The sequence below is a fragment of the Aricia agestis genome, chromosome 13 (genome assembly GCF_905147365.1).
Source record: "Aricia agestis chromosome 13, ilAriAges1.1, whole genome shotgun sequence".
Lineage (NCBI taxonomy): Eukaryota > Metazoa > Arthropoda > Insecta > Lepidoptera > Lycaenidae > Aricia > Aricia agestis.
Window position 1 is genome coordinate 13,945,753 of NC_056418.1, and position 27,349 is coordinate 13,973,101.

General features: G+C 38.1%; 2 protein-coding genes across 2 annotated transcripts in view; one reads left to right on the plus strand and one right to left on the minus strand.

Annotated features, from left to right (window-relative positions):
- LOC121732852 (protein kinase C, brain isozyme) overlaps window positions 1–15,747 on the minus strand; it is a 246,177-nt gene extending 230,430 nt beyond the window's left edge. The window contains exon 1 of the mRNA XM_042122839.1: window positions 15,450–15,747. Coding sequence (XP_041978773.1) covers window positions 15,450–15,640 — 191 coding nt within the window. The 5' untranslated portion in view covers window positions 15,641–15,747. The remainder of the gene's footprint in view (window positions 1–15,449) is intronic.
- A 1,692-nt stretch (window positions 15,748–17,439) lies between these two features.
- On the plus strand, window positions 17,440–27,063 carry LOC121732853 (rac GTPase-activating protein 1). The gene is made up of 13 exons (XM_042122840.1): window positions 17,440–17,706; window positions 18,109–18,311; window positions 18,775–18,928; window positions 19,593–19,750; window positions 20,404–20,505; window positions 20,853–20,967; window positions 22,147–22,321; window positions 22,718–22,835; window positions 23,475–23,624; window positions 23,981–24,231; window positions 24,839–24,968; window positions 25,473–25,600; window positions 26,295–27,063. The coding sequence occupies exons 1-13, from the start codon at window positions 17,595–17,597 to the stop codon at window positions 26,326–26,328; spliced, it is 1,830 nt and encodes a 609-aa protein (XP_041978774.1). The 5' UTR covers window positions 17,440–17,594; the 3' UTR covers window positions 26,329–27,063.
- The last annotated feature ends 286 nt before the right edge of the window (window positions 27,064–27,349 follow it).

Here is a 27,349-nt window from a genome sequence, read left to right on the forward strand (position 1 = left end):
TTAGTATGGATAGTATGGATATAAGTAATAAGTAGGTAAGTATAGATTAATCAATCCCATTGGCCATTACTAATTTATGATAAAACTAGATGACGCCCGCAACTCCGTTGCGCCAAAATTCGTTTATCGCGCGGGAACCGTACATTTTTCCAGGATAAAAACTATCCTATGTCCTTTCTCGGAACTCAAAGTATTTCCATGTCAATTTTCAGCCAAATTGGTTCAGCGGTTCGAGCGTGAAGAGGTAACAGACAGACAGGCAAACAGACGCACTTTCGCATTTATAATATTAAACCTAGAAGTAGGTATAGATAAACAATTTATATTTTACTTAAGTACGTAATGTGCCACTGAACAAATAATTCACTCAACCACCACAAACCACAAACAAACACGTATATTTCCATTGAATTATTCCGGCGAAATATTCGACGGAAACATTCGAATGCGGGGTACGAATCTTTCCGCGGGGTGAGGGAAAACTTCTCCGGGGAGCATCTCCCTTCCGCGCCGCCGTCGCCCGCTCGCACGACTCGCTCGCCCGTACGAGCGGGCGACGGCGGTGCGGAAGGGAGATGCTCCCCGGAGAAGTTTTCCCTCACCCCGCGGAAAGATTCGTACCCCGCAATCGAATGTTTCCGTCGAATATTTCGCCGTGGCAGTCGGCGCGTGCGAAGCGGTGATAGCGGCCGGCGGGCGACGCTCTATGCGCGGCGGCGATCGATGATTGATGAAAAATACGATTTTTCAGCATAAATAAAAATTCATATTTTTTTTTATTAAATTCATTTTGAATAATTCAAATTTAAAGAAACTTTCCCAGAAGTATTCCGGAATTATTCGGAATTTTTCAGAAGTTTTGCAACTATAGGAGTGATCGATCGTAATCGCTATACCGCCATTGTTAGACGCGATTAATCAACTGACAATGAGACCTTCACTAGCACGAATACTATTGGCCTGGCCCTTTAGCCAAAACCTTTACTTTGTCGCTTCTTTATGGAATCTCCGATCAAAATGTATAGAGTTGAAGTAAAGTTTAAAAAGTTTGTAAAGTTTACTGGATACGTGCATTAGTCAGTCAGTTCAGTCACAACTCACACTTCACTCTGAAATTTGTAAAATGACTAAAACTTGACTAAATCGCTAAAATTGTAAGATGCCGCCTGAAGTTTAGATCGACTAGCTAGTTCGTGTAATTTGGTCAGTTTTTTTGGAGATGACAAACCAGTTGGAACTAGTTTATCATGTCAAAAGCTGCATAACCACGCCAATAAAATGACACGTATATCATTATAGTAATTACCGCCCCTGTCGTTACCGCAAAGATAAAAAACAAACAACAAAGAACCCAATTATCTTTATTAGCGCATAAACTCAGCGCGGAGCTCTGCAAATGTTGGCTCTGCCACAGTATAAATTAATGCAGTACTCTTAAATATACATCTTAAACGTCTAAATAGAGATCACGCACGCATTAACGTCATTTCAGATAACTTTATGTAGCAAATTTTGCTTAATTATAGCGTTTGATTTCTACGTCTGAGCTCCTTAGGAGAAGAACGCCTAAATTCGACGCACGTGGGTCGTAATAATCGTCGTCGGGCGATAGGCGTCATAAAAATAGCTTTAAGTATTAGCTTTGATTTCAGCAGTCGTTATTTACCGACGTACTTTATACTTAGAAAACTTCGATAGCGCGATGCAGGATTGTGGTGCTATATGTGCTACCGCCACATTATGACTTTAAGTAGCAAAATAAAGGAGAATATACGGCGCGCACACATACTACTTGCTTGATTAATGCGTCCTCTCTACGTTAATCCATATTGGACCAATACGAGCGATTATAAACCTGTAGATATATCTATATTCGTCTAGGATAACCCACGATAGATATCGATTTTTCATACTTTAGCTATACTCAGCTTCGTAATAGATTTTCGCAAAAAATCGAAGGTAATCATAATAATTATCTATTAACGTAGACTTAAATGGTGGAAACATGTGAGAAAATTTGATTTCACGAATACAGCCGAGTCACTCTACTGTCTTATGTTCATATTGTGGCTCCGCCATTAAAATCTAAGGTCCAAAATGTTTACCTTTTACCGCTTTTAATTTATAATTTGCATCTTATTATAACGTTGAATATGGCGACTCTTTTGAAAATTACAATATTTGTACACCTTACCTTATTAAGGTCACTCATCTGAAAAGTTGATATTTCTCTGAAAATATTATATTTATTAGCTTAGTCCTCCATGAATACTTGCTTTATGAATATGATTTACTTACTTTCATGAAGTGACTAAAAGTATTCGACAGTCAACTATGGCAATATGTTAATATTGATAATTACTGTAAATTTTATTATTTAGTATTAAAATATAGCGTTGTTTAATGGAAAAGTTTAAACGGCACAAAACTTTACATAAAATGTCCAAAATTTGTGCTCGTTATTTTGATTATAGCATGTATAACATTTTCGACATATTTTCGACGTTGCGATAATTTTTAGTTCGACTTTTTTTTAATTAATTTCTCCATTTCTTTTATTTATTTCCGGAATTCTGAATGCTATTGAAACGCTACATAGAAAGTTAGTACAAAAATGTCTTTACGATAAGAAACCGTTGGGCAGGTCGGACTTATCAATATGCAAACAGATGTACAAACAATCACGCGGTGACGTCACGGATGCAAAAACAAGTGGATCAGGCGAGTCAAGGTCGGCCTTGTATATGTAACGACAGCCTATTACGCGATTAGTAAAACTAGGATTTATGATACACTAGACAGATTGCCTGGACATTTGGGTAAAACGGCCGAAATTTGGGTAAAAAGCCGGACACCCAAAAACCACACGTGGATCAGGCGAGTCAAAGTCGGCCTTGTATAATATGTAACGACAGTCTATTACGTGATTAGTAAAACTAGGTTTTATGATCCACTAGTGACTAGACAGATTGGCTGGACATTTGGGTAAAACGGCCGAAATTTGGGTAACAAGCCGGACACCCAGAAACACGTGTATCAGGCGAGTCAAAGTCGGCCTTGTATAATATGTAACGACAGTCTATTACGTGATTAGTAAAACTAGGTTTTATGATCCACTAGTGACTAGACAGATTGGATGGACATTTGGGTAAAACGGACGAAATTTGGGTAACAAGCCGGACACCCAAAAACACGTGTATCAGGCGAGTCAAAGTCGGCCTTGTATAATATGTAACGACAGTCTATTACGTGATTAGTAAAACTAGGTTTTATGATCCACTAGTGACTAGACAGATTGGCTGGACATTTGGGTAAAACGGCCGAAATTTGGGTAAAAAGCCGGACACCCAAAAACCACACGTGGATCAGGCGAATAAAGGTCGGCCTTGTGTATATACGTTACGACAACCTACTACGTGGTTCGAGTTGCCAGATTGATAGCCTAGACAGTTTGGCCAGACATTTGGGTAAAAAGGCCGAAAATTTCGGCAAAAAAGCCGAACACCCAAAATCACAAGCGAATCAGCGAGAGAAGGCGGTCATTCGCTTTCAACATTAAGAAATTTAAAAAAAAACCCCGCCAAACAACTTTAAAGAGTAATGAAATAATATTTACTGTCTTCAAGTTCAAATAATTCCTAACTTGTGTAAAGTAATATTTTAGTCCATAATTGTTGTCAAGGTGTGTCGGGGGACCGCTAATGTAGATGTTTGATTTCACATAACAAGTTTAAGGATCAATTCACAGCGAACTGAATCGAGATAATCAGCGACTTGGCGGTTGTAGGTTGTAGCTTACTTGGCGATCCCCCGACACACCGTGACAAAAATTATGGACAAAAATATTACTTTACACAAGTTAGGAATTATTTGAACTTAAAGGCAGTAAATATTATTTCATTACTTTTTAAAGTTGTTTGGCGGGGGTTTTTTTTAATTTCTTAATTTAATTTTATTTCATACTTTTTAAACTTGTGTTGGTTATAGTGCAGAATATTAATTCCTATCAACAAAATCATATTCTCATGATTACCATTTTTTTTTTAATGAAATAAGGGGGCAAACGAGCAAACGGGTCACCTGATGGAAAGCAACTTCCGTCGCCCATGGACACTCGCAGCATCAGAAGAGCTGCAAGTGCGTTGCCGGCCTTTTAAGAGGGAATAGGGTAATAGGGGAGGGTAGGGAAGGGAAGGGAATAGTTGACGGTAGGGAAGGGAATAGGGTAGGGGTTAGGGGATTGGGCCTCCGGTAAACTCACTCACTCGGCGAAACACAGCGCAAGCGCTGTTTCACGCCGGTTTTCTGTGAGAACGTGGTATTTATCCGGTCGAGCCAGCCCATTTGTGCCGAAGCATGGCTCTCCCACGTATAAATCATTTATCAATGTCCTTTTCGATGAGGCCGTTAATATGAGCCCAAACATGAAACCTCTACCTTGGGTTCATACGAAGTTCTGTTCCTATAGAATCCAGGTGATGCTGCAGTAGCAGCATGTAAATATTTAGTGTTTATCTACTTCTTACTTTTTGTCGCAACCAAAATGAGCCCAAACACGAAACCTCTGCTCTAAGTTGGCGAGGAGTTGGATATTGAACACCAGGTCAACTTTCCATTATTATGTGTATACGTATATTTTATATTCACAACTAGAATGAAATATAAAACCCATCAAACGACTACAAGTTGCTAACGGCCTTTCATGAACCAGATAAACCCTGATTGTCCAACACTGAGCAGGCTGATGATGATGAATTATAGCTAAGAACACTCTCGATCACGCCAGCTTTCAAACAAAAAAAACTCGATCAAAATCGGTCCACCCGTTTGGACGCTACGATGCCACGGACAGATACACACACAGACAAACAGACAGACAGACAGACACGTCAAACTTATAACACCCTCTTTTTTGTCGGGGGTTAAAAAATGCAGACTTTTGGCCGGACACGCATTTAATAATCCTGACTGTCATGGCGTGTGGAACTCTAGAGAAAGAGTTCTAAAATGGCCTCATAAGATCAAAGAGTTGTAAACTAATTCTGACGATAATACAGGAATGGACTGAACTGCTCTACTACAGAGCAGGAACAGGCACCTTGGTCGCCACGAATACTCGTCCACAGAGGAAATTCGTGGCACCAACCCCAACCATATCGTTCAATTTATGAGCAGTATAGGGTTGGGGATGATACTCTAGTGCGAAGAAGTCACAATAGATCCTCATGGGTCGCAGTGACGTCAGGGCTACAGTGACCTGCCTTCTTTAAAAAAAAAAAAACAGGAATGGAATTTGCGGACGTGCAAAGCTATATCCCGGGCTATGAACGCCAAATGGAAGTGTAAAATTGCTCGTCCAGGAAATGGAAAAAAAACTATGAACTTAGCTAGAGAATACTCTAGGATGGCTCAAATCCGAAATCTTTATTACAAACTATGAATAAATTATCAAATGAATATAATATTGTGTCTCGTGGATTGCACCATAGACTCTAGAGCAGCTATCCCTAACCTGCGGCCCGTGGGCCAATAAGCTGAATTTTAGGCTACAAGAACCTGATGATTTCTTAGTTAACTCACCGGTGAGTGAGACACAATAGAATAACGATAGATTTCCAAGAATCAATGATCGAAGGATTAATTTGTTAAGCAGGTACTAAGTGATAATACTGTATGTGTTCCTTGTAGAGAGTTCACTGTGAAAGTAGCAGCGCTAAAAGACCAAAAATTTTTTTCACTTTTGTATGGGGAAACTCGTGACGCTGGGACGCTTGCCCATACAAAAGTGAAAAAAAATTTTTGGTCTTTCAGCGCGTACACACCCTTAAGTATTATCAGTTTTGTTACACCCTGTATATTTTATGTCCTAAAAATTTTATTAGTAACGTATTAGTTAATAAACTACGCAATATACCTAATGAAATTAACGATAATGTGTTTCAACTGGACAAAGCTTGGACCGAATCTAATAATAGCACTTTTATATGCCTGAAGTATTTTTGGCCATTGCCATACTCTACAAATACATGCAGTAGCATAATATTATCTAAGGCATGAAATAAAATTCGAGCTCACTTAGATGAGACTCACGCGCGCGTACACTACATTCTATTTTTAATTTATCTAAAACCTGTCATGAAAGCTCGAGAAAAATTAGGCGCATGCAAGATTAAAACGTATGTGGGATTCGCTTTGTCTAGTATGAAGATAGTCTACTGTTTATTATTTATACTATGGTACTACCAACTTAGAAACGTAAACTATTTATAAAGTCATTCATCAAAACGCCAACATTTGTATATTCTTACCCATTATGATTGGACACATGTAATAAACACAAGTACGTAAATAAACAGCAATGCCATAACGTTTTTACATGGATGGATGGACCATGTTATAAATGTGTAGGTAATGTTTTATTCTGTAGAAATGAAACACGATATTGTGTAGGTATATGAACCACAAAATGGAAGAGATAGAATTTTTTAAATGCAGATTGCGAAGAATACAGGTGGAAGCCCTTTGAGGAGAGTGGAGACCTTTGCCCAGTTGCAGTAGGACAGTATTAGTAGAATAGTCCTTCAATTTACTTTATTAGTATAGACTTCTCGATAAAATAAGGAGTTAGGGCGGCCAAGCTGAAGTGGCAGTGGGCAGGTCACGTTACCCGCATGCATTCCGACAGCTGGGCAAGGGACTCAACAGAATGGGCAATGGACGCCGCCGCCCGCCCGTGGCCGGTCTAGAAAAAGGCGGCGTGACAAGCTGAGTGCATACCGGGGGAGGGGTATTTTTCGGGGTTTCGGTATCTAAAACTTTAGGATTAGGAACATCTCTCTATGTGACAACAATAATAATCTATATATATAAAACTCAAAAGGTGACTGACATGGTGATCTATCAACGCACAGCCCAAACCTTTGGACCGATCGGGCTGAAATTTGGCATGCAGGTAGATGATATGACGTAGGCATCCGCTAAGAAAGGATTTTAATCTATTCTACCTCCAAGGGGTTAAAATAGGGGATGAAAGTTTGTATGTAATAATACTGCTTAACGCGAGCGAAGCCGCGGGAAAAAGCTCGTTTAATAAAATAATCAAAGGAGATACAAAGTAGGTATGGAATTTTGTTTTTCTCATAAGGCCTATAATTTATTTTCTTATTGATACGGTTAAAGTGCACAGGAAAATATGTCGTTAAAGTTGAATCTACACGGGAAAATGAGCGGAAGTCTGCCTTTGACATTGAAGGCACAAGTCTACCAAAATATACTACTGTATTAAAGGCATATTGTGGTGACATCCTTATTGTTTACATTGTTAGAAATTCCACATTCTGATAAGAATTTTGGTTGCGAATCCGCACATCGATACTCAATATTTTAAATGCAAAATTAAGGGTCCGATCTAAGGGAGGGGAGGCGGCAAAACTTATTCATATCTTACAAACTAGCCATCCCAAAAAAAAATTCATAAATCATAACATTAAAGGATCGGACACTGTTGTCGGGACACATTGTAAATGGTTTTCAGTATGTAAAGGGCGGCAAAAATGATCTTAGCCCGTAGCGACTAAATATCTATATCGGGTCCTGCATAGCTAGCACAAGCACGTAGACAAACGAAAGAAACTAAATTTTTACAGTTTTACCGGAAAAACATTGGAGTAAAAGTTTCTTTCGTATCTCGATATCTTTCGCTTTTGAAAATCTATATGTCAAGCATGACGATCCGCTTTTGACATTTAGTTTCTTGATTCTGTTTTTATTTTTATTATGGCACTTGGCTATAAAACCATGGCCACTGTCGAGTAAATGGCGGCAAATTCAAAAAATCGATGTATAGCAACCCTGTCTATAGCCGGAATTATAGTTTTGATCTACAAACTACGAATAATAAAGTTCCTTAGTTTTTATTATTCGTATTTCGTAGATCAAACCTATAATTCCGGCTATAGAAAAGGTTGCTACACGTCGATTTTTGAATTTGCCGCCATTTACTCGACACTGGCCATGGTTTTATAGACGAGGTGCCATAATTAAAAAAAAGAACCAGGAAACTAAATGTCAAAAAAAATAATTGCCGTTGCTATATTGGTTGCTATGGAAAGAGTTTCTTGTCTTTGTCCACTGAAACTCAAGTCGATGGGTGGTGCCATGCTCGGGAAAAATATATGTAGACATGGGAAAGAAACTGCCATTACTTTCTTCCGAAGAATCGACTGGGAAACCCCGTGCTAGCTATGCTGGCAACATTGTGCCCGTATGTCAGTCTGTCTATCGGTTATCATTTTCAGCTAAGTGTTGCACCACCCTACCTCCCCAAACTGCCTACGCGTACACTCGCATGCAAGACCATGCCAACTACACATGCAATAATTTTAGCAACATCTTATAAGGCTGCGCTATCATGCAGACGGTAAAAAACTACGCGCGTAGCGCCACAACTCATCATAAATCCTCTATCCATCTAATAAGCATCCCAAGATGTGACTACCTCTACCAACGAGACTCTTGACAAACGCAACACACATTTGCTTACAGGTTTTTGCGGGATATTGCCAGAGATAAGATATTAAAAGATTTTTTCTTGCTTTCCAGCACGTAAAACAAGATCATGACTACCAAACCAAACATCTTGATAACGTAAGACGCCTGATGTAATATTTTTTCTGCAGCGTGTTGACAGTGTATACAGAGCATGACTCACGGCGATTGTTAGCATCAATCATAGTTATTGTTTATTTTGAGGCACTAATGTAACAGACACGACGCAAATGCACACCAATTGACACTTGCCATTTGTCAATTGTTAGTATTAACGCCTGTGAAATTGGCGAATTAGCTATGTCCACACTATGCAATTTCATTTTCAATTTTCGTCATCATCTTTTTATTCAACTTTCGTTTGGCATATTCAATAATTGAATGCGTCAAAATCCACCCGCGTTGGAAAGAAAAGTGTCATAGCGTCACGGGCATGCCTCACGTGCGATGTTGACTGTGCACTTGATGAACAAAAAAGGCACAGTGTGGGCAAAGCCAAAGCTATTGGCGGCTACATAGCGCATACAAAGGGTTATGGGCATCCGGATCAAATCAAATCAAATCAAAAATCTTTATTTTCTTTAAATTTACATATTTGCAATGTGGTGGGGTTTTTAAGTAGAACTTAATAAAAAAGAAGAATAGAATCCAGAAGTTATGGGACTACAAACGGATGCTAAGTTTATGAAAATTTTTGGCTAGAATTTAGACTATTCAACAGCTTTTTAATGGGTAAATGTTTCGAAGTTGGCCAATCAGAAGCTCTAGTGAATAGATAAACTCCTGAAACCCAAAAATCAGGCGTAGGTAGAACAAGGGCTGATACAACCATTGCTCAAGATAAGTTTGAGGCTATGCGTTAACATCGCAATCAGATCTCACGTTTCATTTTGATGTTTTTTTTAATTTCCAAATCCTTAAGCATAGTTTTCATCTTTTTTAGCTTCAGCTTTGTACACAAGCGTCTTTTTTGCTTTTTACAGCACTATCTTAAGATTCAAGCGTGAGATACGTGTAGAAGAGCAACTGTTGACACATTGATTTGGGAACACAGCACGTTCCAGCATCTTCAACTAATCTGGAACACAACTCAATTATACAATTATAAACTGAAACAGGGAAACCCTTTCCAACATACGAGCCAAAGCTCTCAGACTGTCGTACTTTAAATAGTTAATCAGTGTCAATCAGAATGATGGACGAGCGAGCCGTGACTTGGCTGTTAGATCATTAATAAATGAATTAAGTCCCGATTAACCGAATTGTTAAAGTTAAGAGCTCCATAAATTTATTCTAGGATATATGCGATTTAAGAAATTAAAGGAGTATGATTGTTGTGGTCAAAACGTCATCGTTTCGTCTCTTTCTCAACGAATCTTAGTTTGATTCTAAGATTATTCCGCTTGATGCTTCGTAGCCTTGCAACAATAAAGGAATTGGGCCTTCAGAATAAAGTCGATCGTTGGCTGTCCTAGATCAAAGCAACCAAGGTACGAGAATCGGGTCCCATAGAATCCGGAATGTACAGCAGTAAGGACTTCTGAATTTGATTAATCAACAAATTTCATTCTAGGCGGTAAACGTTAATCCCTTTTCAAACCGCATTTTACGGACGTAGCATAAATAACTTTATTTCTGCCTTTTGTATAAGCCACACAGACATTTTCCTAGCACACAAAACACTATAAAAAAACTATTCACATTCAACATGTAAGGGCAATGTAAGAATATGTTATCCCACAATGAAAATGTTGAACAAAAAATGTTCTCGTAAAGGAAACTGCACACAATTGTTTTGTTGTAACCACGATCCAGTTATGTCAACAGATAAAGCACAGACAACAGAGAGACGACTATTCACAGAGTGGAGACCATTTCAACCGTGAAATGGCAACATACAAAAAATATGGTGCTTTTTCAGGCGTAAAATGGTAACTAACAGTAACTAACATATAAAGCAAAAAATATGTTTTAAATACTTACAAAAAATACTTTAAATAGCAAAAAATTTTGACGTGCAGTAATTTGGGCAAAAAAATTACTATTTCAGTATTTCATTCATTTTTATATAAGTAATTTCTTTGCTTTGCTTGCGTCAGCAAAAGAATAATCATTATTCTATGCTTGAAATAATATAATATTATATGACGTGGTTGGTACTGGTATTTCATATTGTTTTTGTAACATGTTCAAGCGTGTTTATTTTTTTATTTATTTATTCTTTTTTATTTAAAGCGGGTTTTTAGAAGCCTGGGTAACCCGTTACATGTAGTCATCTCCCACGGTGCGTTTCTCGCGTAACTTTCTGCCGCGCACTGTAAAACTCTGGAACGAACTGTCACCAGCAGTTTTTCCGGACCTATACGACCTGCAAACCTTCAATAAGAGAGCGTATTCCCTCTTAAAAGGCCGGCAACGCACCTGCACAGCTCTTCTGATATTGTGAGTGTCCATGGGCGATGGTAGTTGCTTTCCATCAGGTGACCCGTTTGCTCGTTTGACCCCTTATTTTATTTAACCATAAAACACCATAAAAACCATTTCTTAAATATTACTTTTGTGTGCACTTTTTATAGTCAGCAATTAGTTGCTGGATATAAAAAGTGCACAAAAGAGTGTTTTACCATAGGGTAAAACAATCAACTACCGGCACATAAGAGTTCATGCTACGTCCTAATATTGGATTTCCTAGGTTTTTCAAACAAAAATCTAACGCGCCTATATGACTGCCAACGATCGAGCAGTTTACAGAATTGTAATGAAAAATCTATGGAGCATAAAATAGGATGACTGCCAATGATTGCATAGTTTGACCCATATCAAAGTGTCAAACACGTTAAGCCATTACCTTAGCCAAGGTTATGGGAAGTGTCTTTCAATAGCATCGTCAAAACAAAAGACAGGATAAGACCAGGTGTGGTACGGACGTGCCAGACCGCGAATTGTCAAACGACCTATGCGCTGGCACGCCGCCAGCTCTGATATAATAAGCTGATCATCTCCAGTTTTCTGGAATAGATTCGGTGATACGCGAATGGGAGATGCAAGTTTTTGTGACGCGAAAGCCGAAATCAGAGGCAGCTTTACTCTGCACATTGGTCCAACATTTCAAAGATTTGGAAAGGGACCATGGACAAGTAGAATATATTCGTCTATGATTTCCTACAATTGACGTTGATTTTATGATATGCTACTGACAGCTTGCGCAATCATAGTGGCAAATGTTGGCCATCATAGCTCAACGTGAGTTGTGTTTACAATAAACTCCAGCGGGGCTAAAATGGTCACATTTAGCAATTCCTCTCAATCAATTTAGCAAATGAATTGTCAAAACTGTCAAACGGACAAATGTCAAATCAGTACAAAAATACAGAAATGAATTGCAAGCAGAGTTGCATTTTGCGATTTTAGAAAAATGAATCATATTATGATTCATATCATGATTCTTCAAAGCGACCATTTTAGCCCCGCAGATATATGCTGAATTCCAATAAATGAAACATGTTTAATAAAAAAACAAGGCCTTTGCATACATTGTGGATGATTTTTACAGTATTTTCAGAGCGAAGTAAATGTAACCACTCTTCAAACACTGTAGTGGCTAGGACAAGATTTTTAATGCCTGTATGGTTGCCCAAGCGCACACGGCATTCTCACAATATAGTCGATGTCTACTATGTCCAATATTAAGTTAACAACTCTAGAATTCAGTTATTGTTACATACACCATGTAATAACAGAATTCTGGATTTGATAACATCAATGCAGTGCTGATCCAGCGCCGAAATCAATGACACGGTCTTGTCTATATCAATAATATATAAACTATAGCGCCTGTTGTCGCTTCCAAATTTGGTAAGGAGATTATAGGCTGATTGTCTGACAATAAAGATGATTCATGCGTCATAGATGCGATAGACGTAAGTCGGAGCCCGGAGGTTACCCGTTCAGTTTCTCATCAATCTGATCCTTCAATATGATAAAGATTGACGCGAATCAACCCACGGATTGATGGACTGTTTTTTTTTTTGTACTTTTTGCCATCAATCTAACGTCAATCTCAGATTGATGGACTGAATGATGCCAGATTGAGCGTGTAACCTACGACTAGGAAATCTTGTGTCTGATCTAACGGCGCGCGCCGGTCGTGTCGATTATACGTCCCATTTTGTTATAAAGGTAAGGAGACTGCACTTATGCTTGAGCAACTGCGCACACGCTTGAACTCTAGAAATTATACCTGCGTTGGCTAGTTTCAATAAAGCTAGCCAACGTGACCGAAACCACCGGTTTCACGTTGGAATCAAAGAAAGAAATAAACTTTATTTGGTAAAACAATAGATGAACATTAAAATAACCAAGAACATTTTTAATATTAAGGGCCTGTTTCACCACTTCCTGATAAGTGACAAATAGGCTATGCACCAATTAACTTGACAGATCGTTCAACGACAACGTTACAAAGTACGGAGAATCAGTTCAGTCAGATAATATGTCAAAAAAGTTGTGAATATCCAATTCGGCACTTTATCAGAAAGTGGTGAAACAGGCCCCCAGTCTTACCAAATTGGCAATTACTCAGCATCTGTTGCGAACACAGTTGACAGTTCGCAACGCTAGTTTTCAGTAAGCGCCATTAAAATATTATAATTTAAAAAATATTAACAATAAGGATGATGAAAATAAGATGTTTTTTGCTGACATATTAAGTTAACCTAGCCTAAACGCAAAGGACTACGTCGTGCTATTTTAATACTATAAGTTATAACAATAAATTCCTATAGGAGTGCTATAATTTATTCTTGAGTGAATAATTAACGTCACAACTCACAAAATAGTGATGATAACTACAGCAATTGGCATTTAAAGTGTGGAATTAAGTGCAGATAACAGTGGATAAGATATAACAGGTTTTCAAAGGAACACTGTCATTAAAGTGGATAGGAAAAAACAACATTTTGCGCAGAGGTACCAACTAGTAGGGAAACACACCCAGGTATTGGCACTTTAAAAGTTTCTACTACAGAAAATCCTATTATTGGAACTCCTAGTATTTTTTAAATAAAACTCAAACGGTCTTACTACAAAAGATTTAAACACCCGTTGAACAGTTGATTAAAGAAAAATTCAGTACAGAATGGTCTCAAAACAACTGTTCAGCAGATGTTCAATCTTTTGTGGTAAGACCGAATGGTTCCAATAATGGGATGTCCGTCGACGGGGTAGTTTGCGCTTATAAAAATTATTTCCGTAAATGTTGACTGACACTACCAGGTTATCGCGGCCGATATACAAAATGATATTGAAAAGCGAAAAACTTGACAATTTTTTATGGAAGACTAGACTAGATGACGTCCGCACATCAGTTGCGCCAAAATTCATTTATCGCATGGGAACCGTACATATTTCCGGGATAAAAAGTATCCAATGTCTTTTCCTGGGGCTTAAAGTATCTTCAATCTTTATCTTATCTTTTGTAATCCCGAGGGTTTAAACTTTAGTATAGACTTCAGAAATTTCAGAAAAATCGGTTCAGCAGTTTGGGCGTGAAGAGGTAACAGACCGACACTTTCGCATATAATGTATAATATGTGTTAAGTATAGAAGTATAGACTTTAGAATCTCGAGCTCAGCATGGTTATCATACAAAGAGTTTCGTTCTGTGGACAAGTAGACGTGAAAGGTAGACGTATTACCACAGTAACCGGTCATTTGTCTCGAAATTCTATCAGTATTTCTATTTTGCGAAATTATTTTTTGCGCTAATTGGGGCTTAAAGAGACTGGAATGGTAGAGCCTCAATTTTCTTTTAAATTGAGTTTAGTTTGTTAATAATTTCGTTTTTATTAGGGTTCCGTACCCAAAGGGTAAAAACGGGACCCAATTACTAAGACTTCGTTGTCTGTGTCTCTGTCTGTCTGTCTCCAGGCTGTAACTCAAGAACGGTAATAGCTAGAGTTGACACAGATTATGTTTATTTGTTGCCGCTATAGCAACAAATACTAAAAACATAATAAAATTAATATTTAAGGGGAGCTTCCGTACAACAAACGTATTTTTTTGCCTTTTTTGCTCTATATCAATAATGGCAACAGGTAGGTACTTAGTTTTTTCTCAAAGTCCTTAGTTATTATGTGTACTCTTATGGGGGCTCCCATACAAAAACACAGTTTTTGGCCTAATTTTGCTCTATAATGGTACGGAACCCTTCGTGCGCGAGTCCGATTCGCACTTGGCCGATTGTATTCTACTACGTACCAACTACGTCGGTATTTTATTTCGTATTATCTTATGTGCGTCAGTTAGAAACAGGTAATAATAATGTTTTTCTCGATCTAACTTCCATTGCCCGGGGCTCGGGAGCAGGCTGCAGGGCGGGCGGCGGGGCGGCGATCACAGGTATAATTTAATTTCCAGAGCCACTGAGTAGGTACGTTTTACGTGAATACCTAATGGCTATCGATTTTTCACGTTGCGCTCGCTCTAATATTATGTTAATTTTTATCATCATCATCAGCTGTTTATGCGAAACAATATACGGCCATTCCCAATATTTGATCTATCTCTGGTTTTGCCCTACTATAGATAGGAATAGCTCACAATTGACATTAGCTAATGTTTAATATGAGCTATTCCTATCTCTAGTAGGGCAAAACCAAAGATAGATCAAATATTGGGAACGGCCGTTAATCGAGGCACGTAATCAAATATTCTAAGGTCAGTTTCGACATTAGCCGCGGACGCAGCACTAACACAATTTTAATAGCGATTGTTATGTAGCGAGCTCCATAGTGTTATCATAAGGAAGCAGCTAGTTACCGCGCGTTTGCGTTGTAAACATAGCCTATTTTTGTTCTGAATCAATGACCGACGGAGCGCCGCGAATTGCAATGTCAACTCACCATATGAAATCCTTGCAGTGGGAGCAGAACGTCGGCTGCTTGAAGAACCTCGGCATGAACTTGTGGTCTTTCACGAAGTAAATGTTTTTCTTCTTTAGGGCGCCTTTGCGACCGCGAAGCCGCATCTGGCCGCCTCCTTTCATATCTCCCGGCCCCGGCCCATCGTCAAGGTTGTTTTCATCGTCCGCCATGATCGCTTTAACTGTTTGTCCCGGGTGTTAACAGAAATACTACAATTTTACACAATAAATCGCAAATATTCGGCGACTTAGACGAGTAAGCCACCGTCCTCAACCGAACGTCATCGCGTTTTGACAATAATTTCGCAAAATTAATGAAACTTGTCAGTTGTCACTGTTAATGTCAGCTGTCAAGCAAGAGACTGGGTCGCTCTATAGTTTTTGGATTTGTGTGTATGAGCCATAGATAAAGTATTACCTCAATCATAGACTTAGGCTGCATTCCAGATGACGTTAATTTTGACCAAAACGCTCAAAACGTCCCCTTCTGCCGTTCCCTTTGGCGACCGGGGTCGTTTTGATAGCGGCTATGACGTCACTCATGACGTCATCATTTTCGCTCAAAACAACCCTTGACAAAGATGGGTCAAAGTGGGCGTTCTAGTTTTTTTTAAATTTTAATGTAACTATATTGCGAAAGCCATGTTTGGAAAGTTTTCAGGAGAGAGTAGAGACAAAAAAACTTTATATTATTTCATTACAAATAATATTTTAATTAAATAAATTAAATAACATCTCATCTCTCTTATACCTGTTGACTTACTCGTACTTGACTAAGCATTAAGCGGTATTGTTACCTAACGTTTATATGTATATTGTGACAATAGTCAATATTCAAAATATGTGGTTTTGTTATTAAAATATGATTCAATGTGAAACTCAAATATAATAAAAGCTTAACTATATTAAAATATGATTACTTAAGTAAAAAAATGTAATACTAAAAACGAAACAAATATAATATTATGTACCTACATATTTTAATAAAATAAATGTAACTATAAACAATAAAATTACTTTTGTTTACGACTTGAAGAAAAGGATCGTAATATCCAAGTTCGGTTCAATGTATAAAAAAAATATAGTTCTTTTTTTAAACTTTTCTCAAAACGCTCAAAACGATCCATAATCCGTTCCACTTGGGTTTGTATCACTGACGCTCACAAGCTAGTGGAACGGGAAAAACTACGGTCTTGAGCGTGAGCGTTTCTAACGTCATCTGGAACGCGGGGTTAATATATATACTGTAGTCTGTAGCATTATCGGTTTATGACCCATAGACTTAATATATGTCGTAGGTAACCTCAATGGTATGGGCTATGAATCACAATAGACTATAAAGTAATTAGTGAATAGAGTAGACGACATGATTCAATCGACATGATCGATAAAATAATTTCTGGTCTACTCAGGCTGTAGGATAGTTTTTTACTAGTTTTTTTTATTTTATTTGGGATTGAGAGTTTTTACATTTACGTGGTACGATATCAAATATATTAAGGCACCGATAAAATATGTCAATGTTATACGAAAGATATTTTTGCTATTAGGGAAATAATAGTAAAATGTATTAATTTTTGCTATAGACATCCACGACACATCGTAACTCGCAAGTCGTCACTCGTCAAATAAGCGAAAGAGGTTTAAAATCGATGGTTCTCTCATTCATAGGTGAGCTGCCTACAAAAATTTTGAAACATATTTTATTGTACATTTATTTTGACATAGATATTTAAATATGGCGCATCAATGTTAAGAGCTTTTACTTTTACTCTAGATGATCAATAATATTGCACAATACGTATTACGTGATACGCAGACAGTGCTTTCGGTATTTTGTCTTTGGATTTGATTTCAGTCTCTAGTCTATGACTGTCTATGGTCGCCAACGCTTCCTTTGCCTGCCCGACCGGGACGAATTAAAAAAAGGAAAATGTCTATGGTCGCAACTCGCAATTGAAAACCGTTTTTGAGGATCGTTGGAATTTGAATGCCGTGTGGAAATAATTGTTTTATTAGTTATTTTATAGTGATTATTGTGAAATGTGATAAATATAATTAAGGAAAGCATTACTACATTTTGTTAGTATAGATACCCTGCCTTTCCGTGCCTTACTAATTAAAAATGAGTTCAGATAACTCTGACACAAGCCCAAGCATAGCCCTCTCGTTGGTGGCCCAATTTGATGATATAAATCGTCTAAATAAAGTGTTGAACGATGGTGCTGCAGAAGAATGTAAGTAATCTACATATTATTGACAGTATCTTGAACAAAAATATCAAAATTAATATACCTAACTTTCACCTAAAATCTACCGCCATTTCGGTTGTTTATCATAAATCATAGCTTTTTGGAATACTTACATGTTATTGATCATTATTATTGATTATGATACTATAATTCCCATCCAACTATCAGACCAAAGCTTATTAAAAGGATAAATTTCAAAACCTGTCCACTTTCAAAACCCAAGGCCATAGTCAAAATGCACAATGCATTTTTGTTTTCCTTATTATATGCTGTTTCCTTATTACGACGTGATGTAGTTCATAAAAGTACCTTTTAAACCATTGTAAAATAACTATGTTTCAACTTTTAGAGAAACAGTATAAATTACAATTTTGTTTTGTCTTGCAGGCTTTTTGGCGTTCCTGAAACAGATGGAATGGGTCAGAACACAGTGGGCTGCAGCTGAGGCGGAGGCTTCTAGACTTCAAACTGAGCTGGACGAAGCCCTAAAAACCCTCACAAAATGGGAAGCCAAATTTGCTCACGTCCGGAAACTCCTAGATGGAGAGAAAAGGGAAAGAAATGTAGTTATGAAGAAATATAATGAGCTGGTATGTTAGTTATATTAGTTTCTTCTCTTGACATGGCTTAATAATAAAATAACACTGTTTACTTTATGACGTGATAGTTAACCCTAACAATTCATCCGTCTGGCTGCGGTTTTTCTCAGAGACTATAAGGCCTACAAAGCTGTAATTTGGCATGAATGTACATCTTAACGACACCGAAAAATTCCTTAACAATATTTTTATGGTACCTCCCATACACATCAAGCTGGGGTGATGTATTTTATAAATGTACATTTAATACATTAATGATAATTTTTGTATAATTTGTAATGAATGTTCATTAACTATACAAAAATTATACAAAACTAGCGGTACTACAGAACCATATATTTGGCGATACTACAGAAACATAAATTTACCATTGTACATATAAGGCTACATACATGTATGTATTACTACTGGTCTACTGTATAAATTGGACTTATCTTACAAATATAATTTTTAGAGTAAACTACTTGATATGGCTCGTGACCTACTCTTCAATGATAACCGAGCCAAGCTCAATGATGAAACACTGCAGAAATTGGCTTTCCTCAATGGCACGGCCCAACAAGACCATAATGCTAAGCTGTGTGGTGTCCCAGAGCTTAATTCTACAGGTAAGTCATTAGTAATGATATGTTTAAATAAAGATAATGAAAGATTTTAGTCTATTATATTTTCATTAAAGTTTGTTATTCTATGTTGGTATGCTACAAATCACAAAATTTTTTTTTGGAACCATTTTTTTGCTTGTAATCTATAATGGCACTTGAAATATTCAAAGATCCTTATTTTATATTTGTAATTTAATATTTAATACTAAAATTAAAATAAATTAAAAAATTCATACAAAAACCACAATTTGTTCGCGTTATAATGGTACAGTATGGAACCCTGCGTGCGCGAGTCCGACTCGCTTTTAGCTGATTGTTCTTATTAATATGTAAAGTATCATTGTCTAAAACAGAAATAAAACATGTTAATTACATATCTATATTTCGTACCTTTGTTGGTTAGACAAGTTAACAAATCATTTTGAAAATGTTTAAAACTTATGCCTTTCTCTTATGAGGTATGATTTTTGCCAAAGCAATAGTTAGGTATTTTCATAATGTATTTAGGTTTCATTTGTGTTTAAATAAAAAACTATAGTCAGTATGCTATGATACTTAAAAATCCTGTTGTAATAAAATATGCCAATTATAATTTTTAAGTTTATTTCAAAACTTCAATTGGTATACAAATTAAAAATTCTTAATTCACTTTAAACTACACTATCAGGTACACTGCTATCGGAGATGTCATACTCTCGTTCTGAGGATGATCTGGATTTGTCGCTGGCATCAACCCGGCGCTCGTGGGTGCAGCGTGGAGGCTGGACCGCCAGAGAGAACCCGCCCAACAAGAAGCGCAGATCCTCTTCTTCGTCTGCTACTAAGGTAATAGAATTTGTGATGCATTTTTATATTTGAGGCATTGTTCATGGAAACTTAATATTGTTACATGCTAGGGTTCAAAGGATTTGGAGAGAAAGACCTGCTGACACTTTTGAAGACTTTAATCACTAGCACTAGGTCTAACACAAAGCACTAGGTCCAAAACACTAAACACTAATACTGCCCTAGGTCGTAGCCAAGTCTTAGGTTTCACTCTTGATCACTTATTTTCACTCCGAAGTCGCCTTGTAGATCGCTCAAACTGAACTGATTCCATGGCTCGTTGGGGCTATTTATATGGGCAGAGACGAGTTTCAGAAAGTTCCTTTCTAGAAAGTATCCGATTCGCGTAAACAAGTGTGGAATGTTTCTACAAAATTCGCGCATGTACTCGCTCACCTAACGCCATCTAGTATCAAGTAGGGGGATTCACGTCTCTGTTCCCCCGATAAGTTCCGCTGGTTTTACGCTAGATGGCACTGTGTGTCAATATCAATAACAATATGTATCTTGCTGGATCCTTTTTTAATTGAAAAATTCAGGAGGGTAATCAATAATCATTGTACAAATTCTTGAAACAGAATAAATATCCTGTATATATTTTTTTAAGTTCTAGAAATAGGCACATAGATAAATACCCTAAAAATTATTTACAGACGGTCGAGCTGCATGGTGGTAAAGTGCTCGCCACAGCTACGACCACATTGACACTGGAACGCGCGCCCACCACACATGATTTGAAACCACCACAAAACTTTGTAAGTAATAATTATACATGTTTTTTACAAATTGTTACAGATTTCTAAAATATGTTAAGCTTTAACAGTTAAAGAGTGCCATTATAATCTAGTCATAAACAACTTGAGCACTACCCGATCACAGGATAAGTTAAATTGACCTTTCTGCATTTATTTAAAACATTGAATGTACGCTCAAACTTTAAAGTTATATGTGCATAGTAACCCCAAACATCACAGGACAACATATTACTTGTTAGTTATTACTTTATTAGTAAGAGTGTAATCCTACTAATATTATAAATGCGAAAGTTTGCGAGTTTGTATGTTTGTTACTTCTTCACGCTTATATAAAATCTAATTTCCAGCAACCAATATCAGAGAGCAGCGACGAGGGTCCCCCGGCTCGGAAGTCCGCCACGCGCCTGTCCGCCCGCTTGGTGCCTAAACAGGATCCGGTGCCGTCAGCGCCTCCAGCTACAGGTTCACAATTGTTAATTATACCTTGTTTACTGGACAACAACACTTAACATTAACAAGTAACATTAGTAATAATACAGGGTGATATTTTGTTTTCTGTAACTTTCAATACTGTATTTAGTTGAGTTTAGAGGACAGTTGGCTACCATAAGTTTGATTTCCTGCTTCAAACTAACAAACAGGATTGATTAAGAGGAGTCCACACCGCCGTTTTTCCATACAAACGCTGTCCCCTGTTTCCATTCTGGATAATGCCGGTAGAGTTATGATTTTTTCCTGAATATCTATGGCCACTATTAGCATGTCCCTATGTTTTCTTTTTTTTCATAATTTTATTATTAAAAAAGATAAGAACGTCCAAAAACCCAAAAAAATGGCAAGATTTTCCTCTGTGTTCAAACACCCAGAAAACAAAACTGGCTAAAATATACAAAAAAAATAAAACAGGAACACAGCTCAAGCCTTACTTTAATTCTTAATGAAAAAAGTACTTAAATCGGTTAAGTTTTGGAGAAGGAATCAGCGGACAATGAATCGAAGATTTTCTGTTGTTTTATTAGAACTTTTGTCGTGTTGTCTCTATCGCGCTCTGCGGTGGGAGACTTGAGATTTATGAGACAGCAACACATTTTCAAATACCTATTTTAAATTTCTCTCGCTCCTGGTGTATCCTCTTAATGGCCGTGCAAAAACGAAAAGGTTATGGGGCACCTCTGTTTTACATTTGTAAATGTGGCCTTAATGTAATATTCTTTTAAATGACAACAATTTATTTAAATAACTAGATAACTTTTTTTATTTAAATAACTAGATAACTACATTTTTCCGGGATAAAAAGTATCCTAGGTCCTTTCCCGGGACTCATCTCCATACCAAATTTCAGCAAAATCGGTTCAGCGGTTTGAGCGTGAAGAGGTAACAGATAGACAGACACACTCTCGCATTTACAATATTCGTGGTATATCTGGTCTCTGATATGGATAACAAGTCTGGAAAGCGCAGAAACATTTATACAAACACGAGCTTTTGCCCGCGGCTTCGCTCGCGTTAAGAACTATTACTATATACAAACTTTCATCCCCTATTTGAACCCCTTGGGGTTGGAATATATTTTGAAAGTGCACAAGTAATCCTCAACTACAAACACATACTCTTCTAAAAGATATGTTCGATAATTTTCAGAGTCGGACAGTGCGACTGACCCATACGTCGCGCGCACGCCGCAACGCACGCCGTCCGTGCAGCGCACGCCGTCAGCGCTGTCCGCCATGGGCTCGCCGCGCGTGCGACAGAGACAACACAACTTTGTCGTCAAGAACTTCTACAAGCGCGAGACTTGCGGCCCGTGCGGCAAGACGTAAGTATTATATCACTAAAACCTGTTTATTATTAACCTGATTATTATTATTATCACTTTATAATAGCGCAGAGTCGAAGCGAAGCGAAGCAAATTCCCAACAACTGAACACAGAAAATTCAACCCTAACTCCAGAGCGTAATAAATACATTACTTCTGCGAGTTCAATCAGCGTTGGTCGGGGGCATGCGCGCGCTTTTTTAAATTCCGTTAACGCTTTGGAGTTAAGGTTGAATTTGTTATGTTCAGTTTTAATAATTTGCTTCGATGCGCTTCGACTCTGCGCTAGTATAAATTGACCCTTATTGCTACTACACAAAACATGTATTGTAAACAACATACGGAGCCCATTTTATAACAATGTGGCATACAGCATACAAAATTATTGTGTTATAGAATAAAGTTCGCGAAGGCGGGCGTGCGGTGCGAGCAGTGTCGCGCGCAGGCGCACCCTGAGTGCCGCGCGCTGCTGCCGCTGCCCTGCGTGCCGCCCGGCCGCGCGCATCAGCACCAGGTAACGCATACTAGTATTGTAGACGTGTCTGTCCGTCTGTCACTGTCCTCCGGTCGAAACTCGAAACTAGATAACGTCCGCAACTCCTTTACGTCGCAATGTACCGTAAAGAACCGTACATTTGTTCGAGAAGTATCCTATATACTTCCTGGAACTCTAAGTATCTCCATACCAAATTTCAACTAAATCGGTTAAGTGGTTTGGGCGTGAAGAGGTAACAGATAGACACACTTTCGCATTTACAATATTCGTGGTATATCTGGTCTCTGATATGGATAACAAGTCTGGAAAGCGCAGAAACATTTATACAAACACGAGCTTTTGCCCGCGGCTTCGCTCGCGTTAAGAAGTATTACTATATACAAACTTTCATCCCCTATTTGAACCCCTTGGGGTTGGAATTTATTAAAATCCTTTCTTAGCGGATGCCTACGTCATAACATCTATCTGCATGCCAAATTTCAGCCCGATCCGTCCAGTGGTTTAGGCTGTGCGTTGATAGATCACTATGTCAATCAGTCAGTCACCTTTGAGTTTTATATATATAGATTTATAGTTTTTTTGAAAGGGATGACACTATGATGTTGCCACTTTTTAATTTCTTCACTTTCTTGATAGACTTTATTTATTTATTTACAGGAGGGCAGTATAGCCGATTTTGCTCCTTCCACACCGCCAATGATACCGGCTCTGCTCGTGCATTGTATCAACGAGGTGGAGAAACGTGGCTTGTCCGAGCGCGGCATATACCGCATTAGTGCTGTGGAGAAAGATGTTAAACGTCTCAAGGTATGTAACATAAATATTGGAATCATTTACGTTATTCTTGACTAAATGTATTTATTATCTTCAAGTTACTTAATTTGAATTATTGTACTACAAATAAGTATTTACAATTTAGGTATTCATACTAATTTCTATAAACACGGTAACACTAACTAACCCTTCGGCATGGAACGCTGAAATTGGCCAACAAATGTTAACTCAGAATTAAAACTGTCAGCGTACCAAATCCCATTAAAGACAATTTTTTTTTGTGTAAAAGCATTTGAAATTTTTTCTTTCATCCTTTATCCATCCAACTCAAAATTTTATACTAGCAGTATGCTATCATAATATTTAATATCGAATTGATTACATCTCAGGAGCGTTTCCTACGCGGTTGCGGCTCGCCATCCCTAGCCGGGGAAGACATACACGTGGTTTGCGGGTGCATCAAAGACTTCCTGCGTTCACTCCGCGAGCCGCTCGTGTCCACGGCGCTATGGAGCGACTTCATGCACGCGGCTAGACTGCCCGAGCCCGCAGACGCCAGTGCGGCCATAGTACAGGCGGTGTCGCAGTTGCCGCCGCCGAATAGGGATACCTTAGCGTTTCTGGTGTTGCATCTGCAGAAGTGAGTATGCATATGCACGAGCATATTGTGTAACGTGCATGTGTACGCATATAACGTATGTGGATGGGCAACAGCCAGCAGCGCACGTAAGGCATACAAACGAATGAAGTACGCGCTCGTGACGTGCACGCACATACCGAAATGACTTCACGTATACGCACGCAAGAAGATTTTTTGCGTCAAAAACCTTTTAATTTTTTTAATTAAATTCAGACCTTATTTCAAACGTGATAATTTTTTAATTGCTTATTTAACTAGCTGTCCCGGTGAACTTCGTGTCACTTTAAAACCTTCCCTGGACATCTACGAATATTTTAAGACTCAAATTAGCCCAATCCGTTCAGCCGTTTTCGAGTTTTAGAGTTACTAACACAATTGAAAATTCATTTTTATATATAAAAGTGTTGTTTTTAGACTTTTTCAGGATTTCTTTTTTTAGAATTTTTCTCTCCGTAAGAACCATCATCTTACTTCAAGGAATATTTAAAAAAAAGAATTATCGAAATCGGTCCAACCGTTCTCGAGTTTTGCGCTTAGCAACACATTCAGCGACTCATTTTTATATTATAGATATGCTTTTATTTATGAGTTAATAACGTATTTCCAGAGTTGCCGAAAGTCCGGAGTGCGAGATGGGCGTGGATAATCTGGCAAAGATTTTCGGTCCGACGGTAATCGGGTACGGCATGATGACGCAGGCGGCCGAGATGTACACCGCCACTACACAGATGTTTAATGTGAGTTGGCTTTCAGTACCATACCTTTCCACCATACTTTTTACATACGTACCTACGGGCTGCATGCACGTCACGAAAAAGTTGACGTCATTGTCCCGTTCCCCAAGCGAGAGCGCGGCACGAACGAGAGAGAGGCATGATTGGCTCGAGCGATCGGCTTAGTTTGTAGTTGTCACGTCAAACTATCGTCCGTAAACCGACTTGTTTATTATAAATTTTGTCGCAGATATTTGCGATGCGAATTCGCAGTTATGTGTGGGAGCCCTAATATGTGCAAGCTCTGAGAAAGGGGGTAGAGAGTGGGTTGAATGTAGTCCTCCCTTTTTATTAATTATATTTTTTGGTAAATGCAGTATAATGTAACTAGATGTTGCCTACAACTTTTTCCAGGAATCGTTATCGTTTGCGACTTATGCTGTGCCTATGGGGAACATTAACCATCAGGCAATCTAACTCGGTTATGCTATTAAAACGCCTAAATATGTATGTTTAATATATTTTCAGGTGATGCAGCTAGTACTGCGACTGCCAGGCGACTACTGGGCTCAGTGGGCGTGCCCCGCGGACCCCGCCTCCCCGCCTCAAACCGCGATCAAACCAAGAGGGTTCTTCTTCTCACCCGCTGATACTGGGTAAGTAAACGATCGATTTTATTGTGGAATATCATTGAACAATATTATTGAACAACTTATTTGACAGTAAGATTGAAAGTCGTTCAATGTTAACCCTATGGCCTAGATGGTCAATAATATTGCACAAATCACAATACTCGATCGTCTAGGGCAGTGGTGCCCAATCGGTAGCTCGCGGGCACCTGGTAGCTCGCGGCTTGTTATCTAGGCGCCGCGAACAATATGGGTCAAATAAATTAAATATCAATAACTAAATTACCTAGTTTCCCTTTAAATATATTTTTAAATTTCGTGGTGCCCGCGTGGCTTACCGGGATTTTTAAAATGGCCCTTGGAGCTATATCAGTTGGGCATCACTGGTCTAGGGGCTATTATATTATATAGCTAATATCAAAAGAATGACCTAGACATGCTCTTGAAATTAAAGTTGTGCAATAAGGATACAAGTGCGTCTTTTTTTTGTTTTGAAGTTATCTGAAACTACGCCAGAGTGGGCGTGTACTCAGGCGGACTCGTTGGAAGATACTGTATATTAATAGTGACGCTTTGATTTGATCGTTTCATCTTGCTATCTCGTTTTCAATGGTACAAAACAATGCGTTTTCGTATACGAGTAAAAAAGACAAGTGCCTTAAAGACGTCAAGTCTAAAAGTAGTTTTTTCGGTCGTTCATTGATTGTTGTTGTTTTTACAGAATTTCAAGAAAGAAACGCAACTACTTTCAATAATATGAGCAAGAAACCGTTACCAATGATATTGGTGCATTTGTTAAAAGTGTATAAAACTTAGTTAATTCTACTCTGTATTACACAATAGTTAACCATTTTGTACGAAATATTTAATATAGCTTTAAGTTCGTTATTAACATCAGAATACATTTTTAGGTTAGTGAAAGGATTTTTTTTGTTTCTTTTTTTAGGTTTGTAACTGACATCACAATATTATATTACGTATTTTTTTAGATACAGTTATTTAGAATTAGAAGTCACTTAAAATACTTTTTAAAGCAATGCAATAGATTTGTAGCTGCGCTACTGTTGTATAGAATACTTTGCATTCTGCCTTTAGCACACTGACTTGAAAAACGCAAAAAAGCAGCTAATAGATCTACAGTCTCACACTGCAAACGGTAATAGCTGCGTACTGACCAAGCGAGCCGCCTCGCGAGGCAGTTGCTCGGTCGGTCAGGACGTGCCTCACCCGAGGGAAACGCATGCGTTACCTCGCCCGAGCGTCCCGTGGTCCGAGTCGAGCGTTGTCGGTTTTTGTCGATGCTCAAAGGTGCCTCAGTACGCTTGCCGCGCTCACTAGGCACGTCCTGACCGATCGAGCAACTGCCTCGCGAGGCTGCTCCCTTGGTCAGTACGCGGCTATTGATGTATGTTGCATCTCGCTTTATCGCTTTTTTTTGTTGATTGCTGCGTCAGTATGCTGACACTTAAATATTAGCAAAAAATATACATAGCCATAAAAAGTCCATAGATATTATTAATAAATATTAAGTAAACCTAATACTTTTTGAGAATTCTCGTTATTTCAGAAATCAGTTGAAGGTTCTTTTTTTTTACAAATACAACAATATTTAGAATTAATTTTGAGTTATTATTTTTTGTATATTCGTTAACATAGCATAGTATGTAGTTTTTGTACTTAATTTGTATTTGATGACATAATATTTCATTTAAAATAAAAGCATGATCTCTTAGTAAATCATGTTTTACTAAGAAATGTAAAAAATATAACTGATAA

Bases quoted from the DNA above. Each gene is read 5' to 3' on its own strand.
- LOC121732853 (XM_042122840.1), top strand. From the start codon at position 17,595: ATGAGTTCAGATAACTCTGACACAAGCCCAAGCATAGCCCTCTCGTTG. The intron at 24,969-25,472 runs GTGAGTTGGCTT...ATATATTTTCAG, and splicing joins CCACTACACAGATGTTTAAT to GTGATGCAGCTAGTACTGCG. The intron at 25,601-26,294 runs GTAAGTAAACGA...TTGTTTTTACAG, and splicing joins TTCTCACCCGCTGATACTGG to AATTTCAAGAAAGAAACGCA.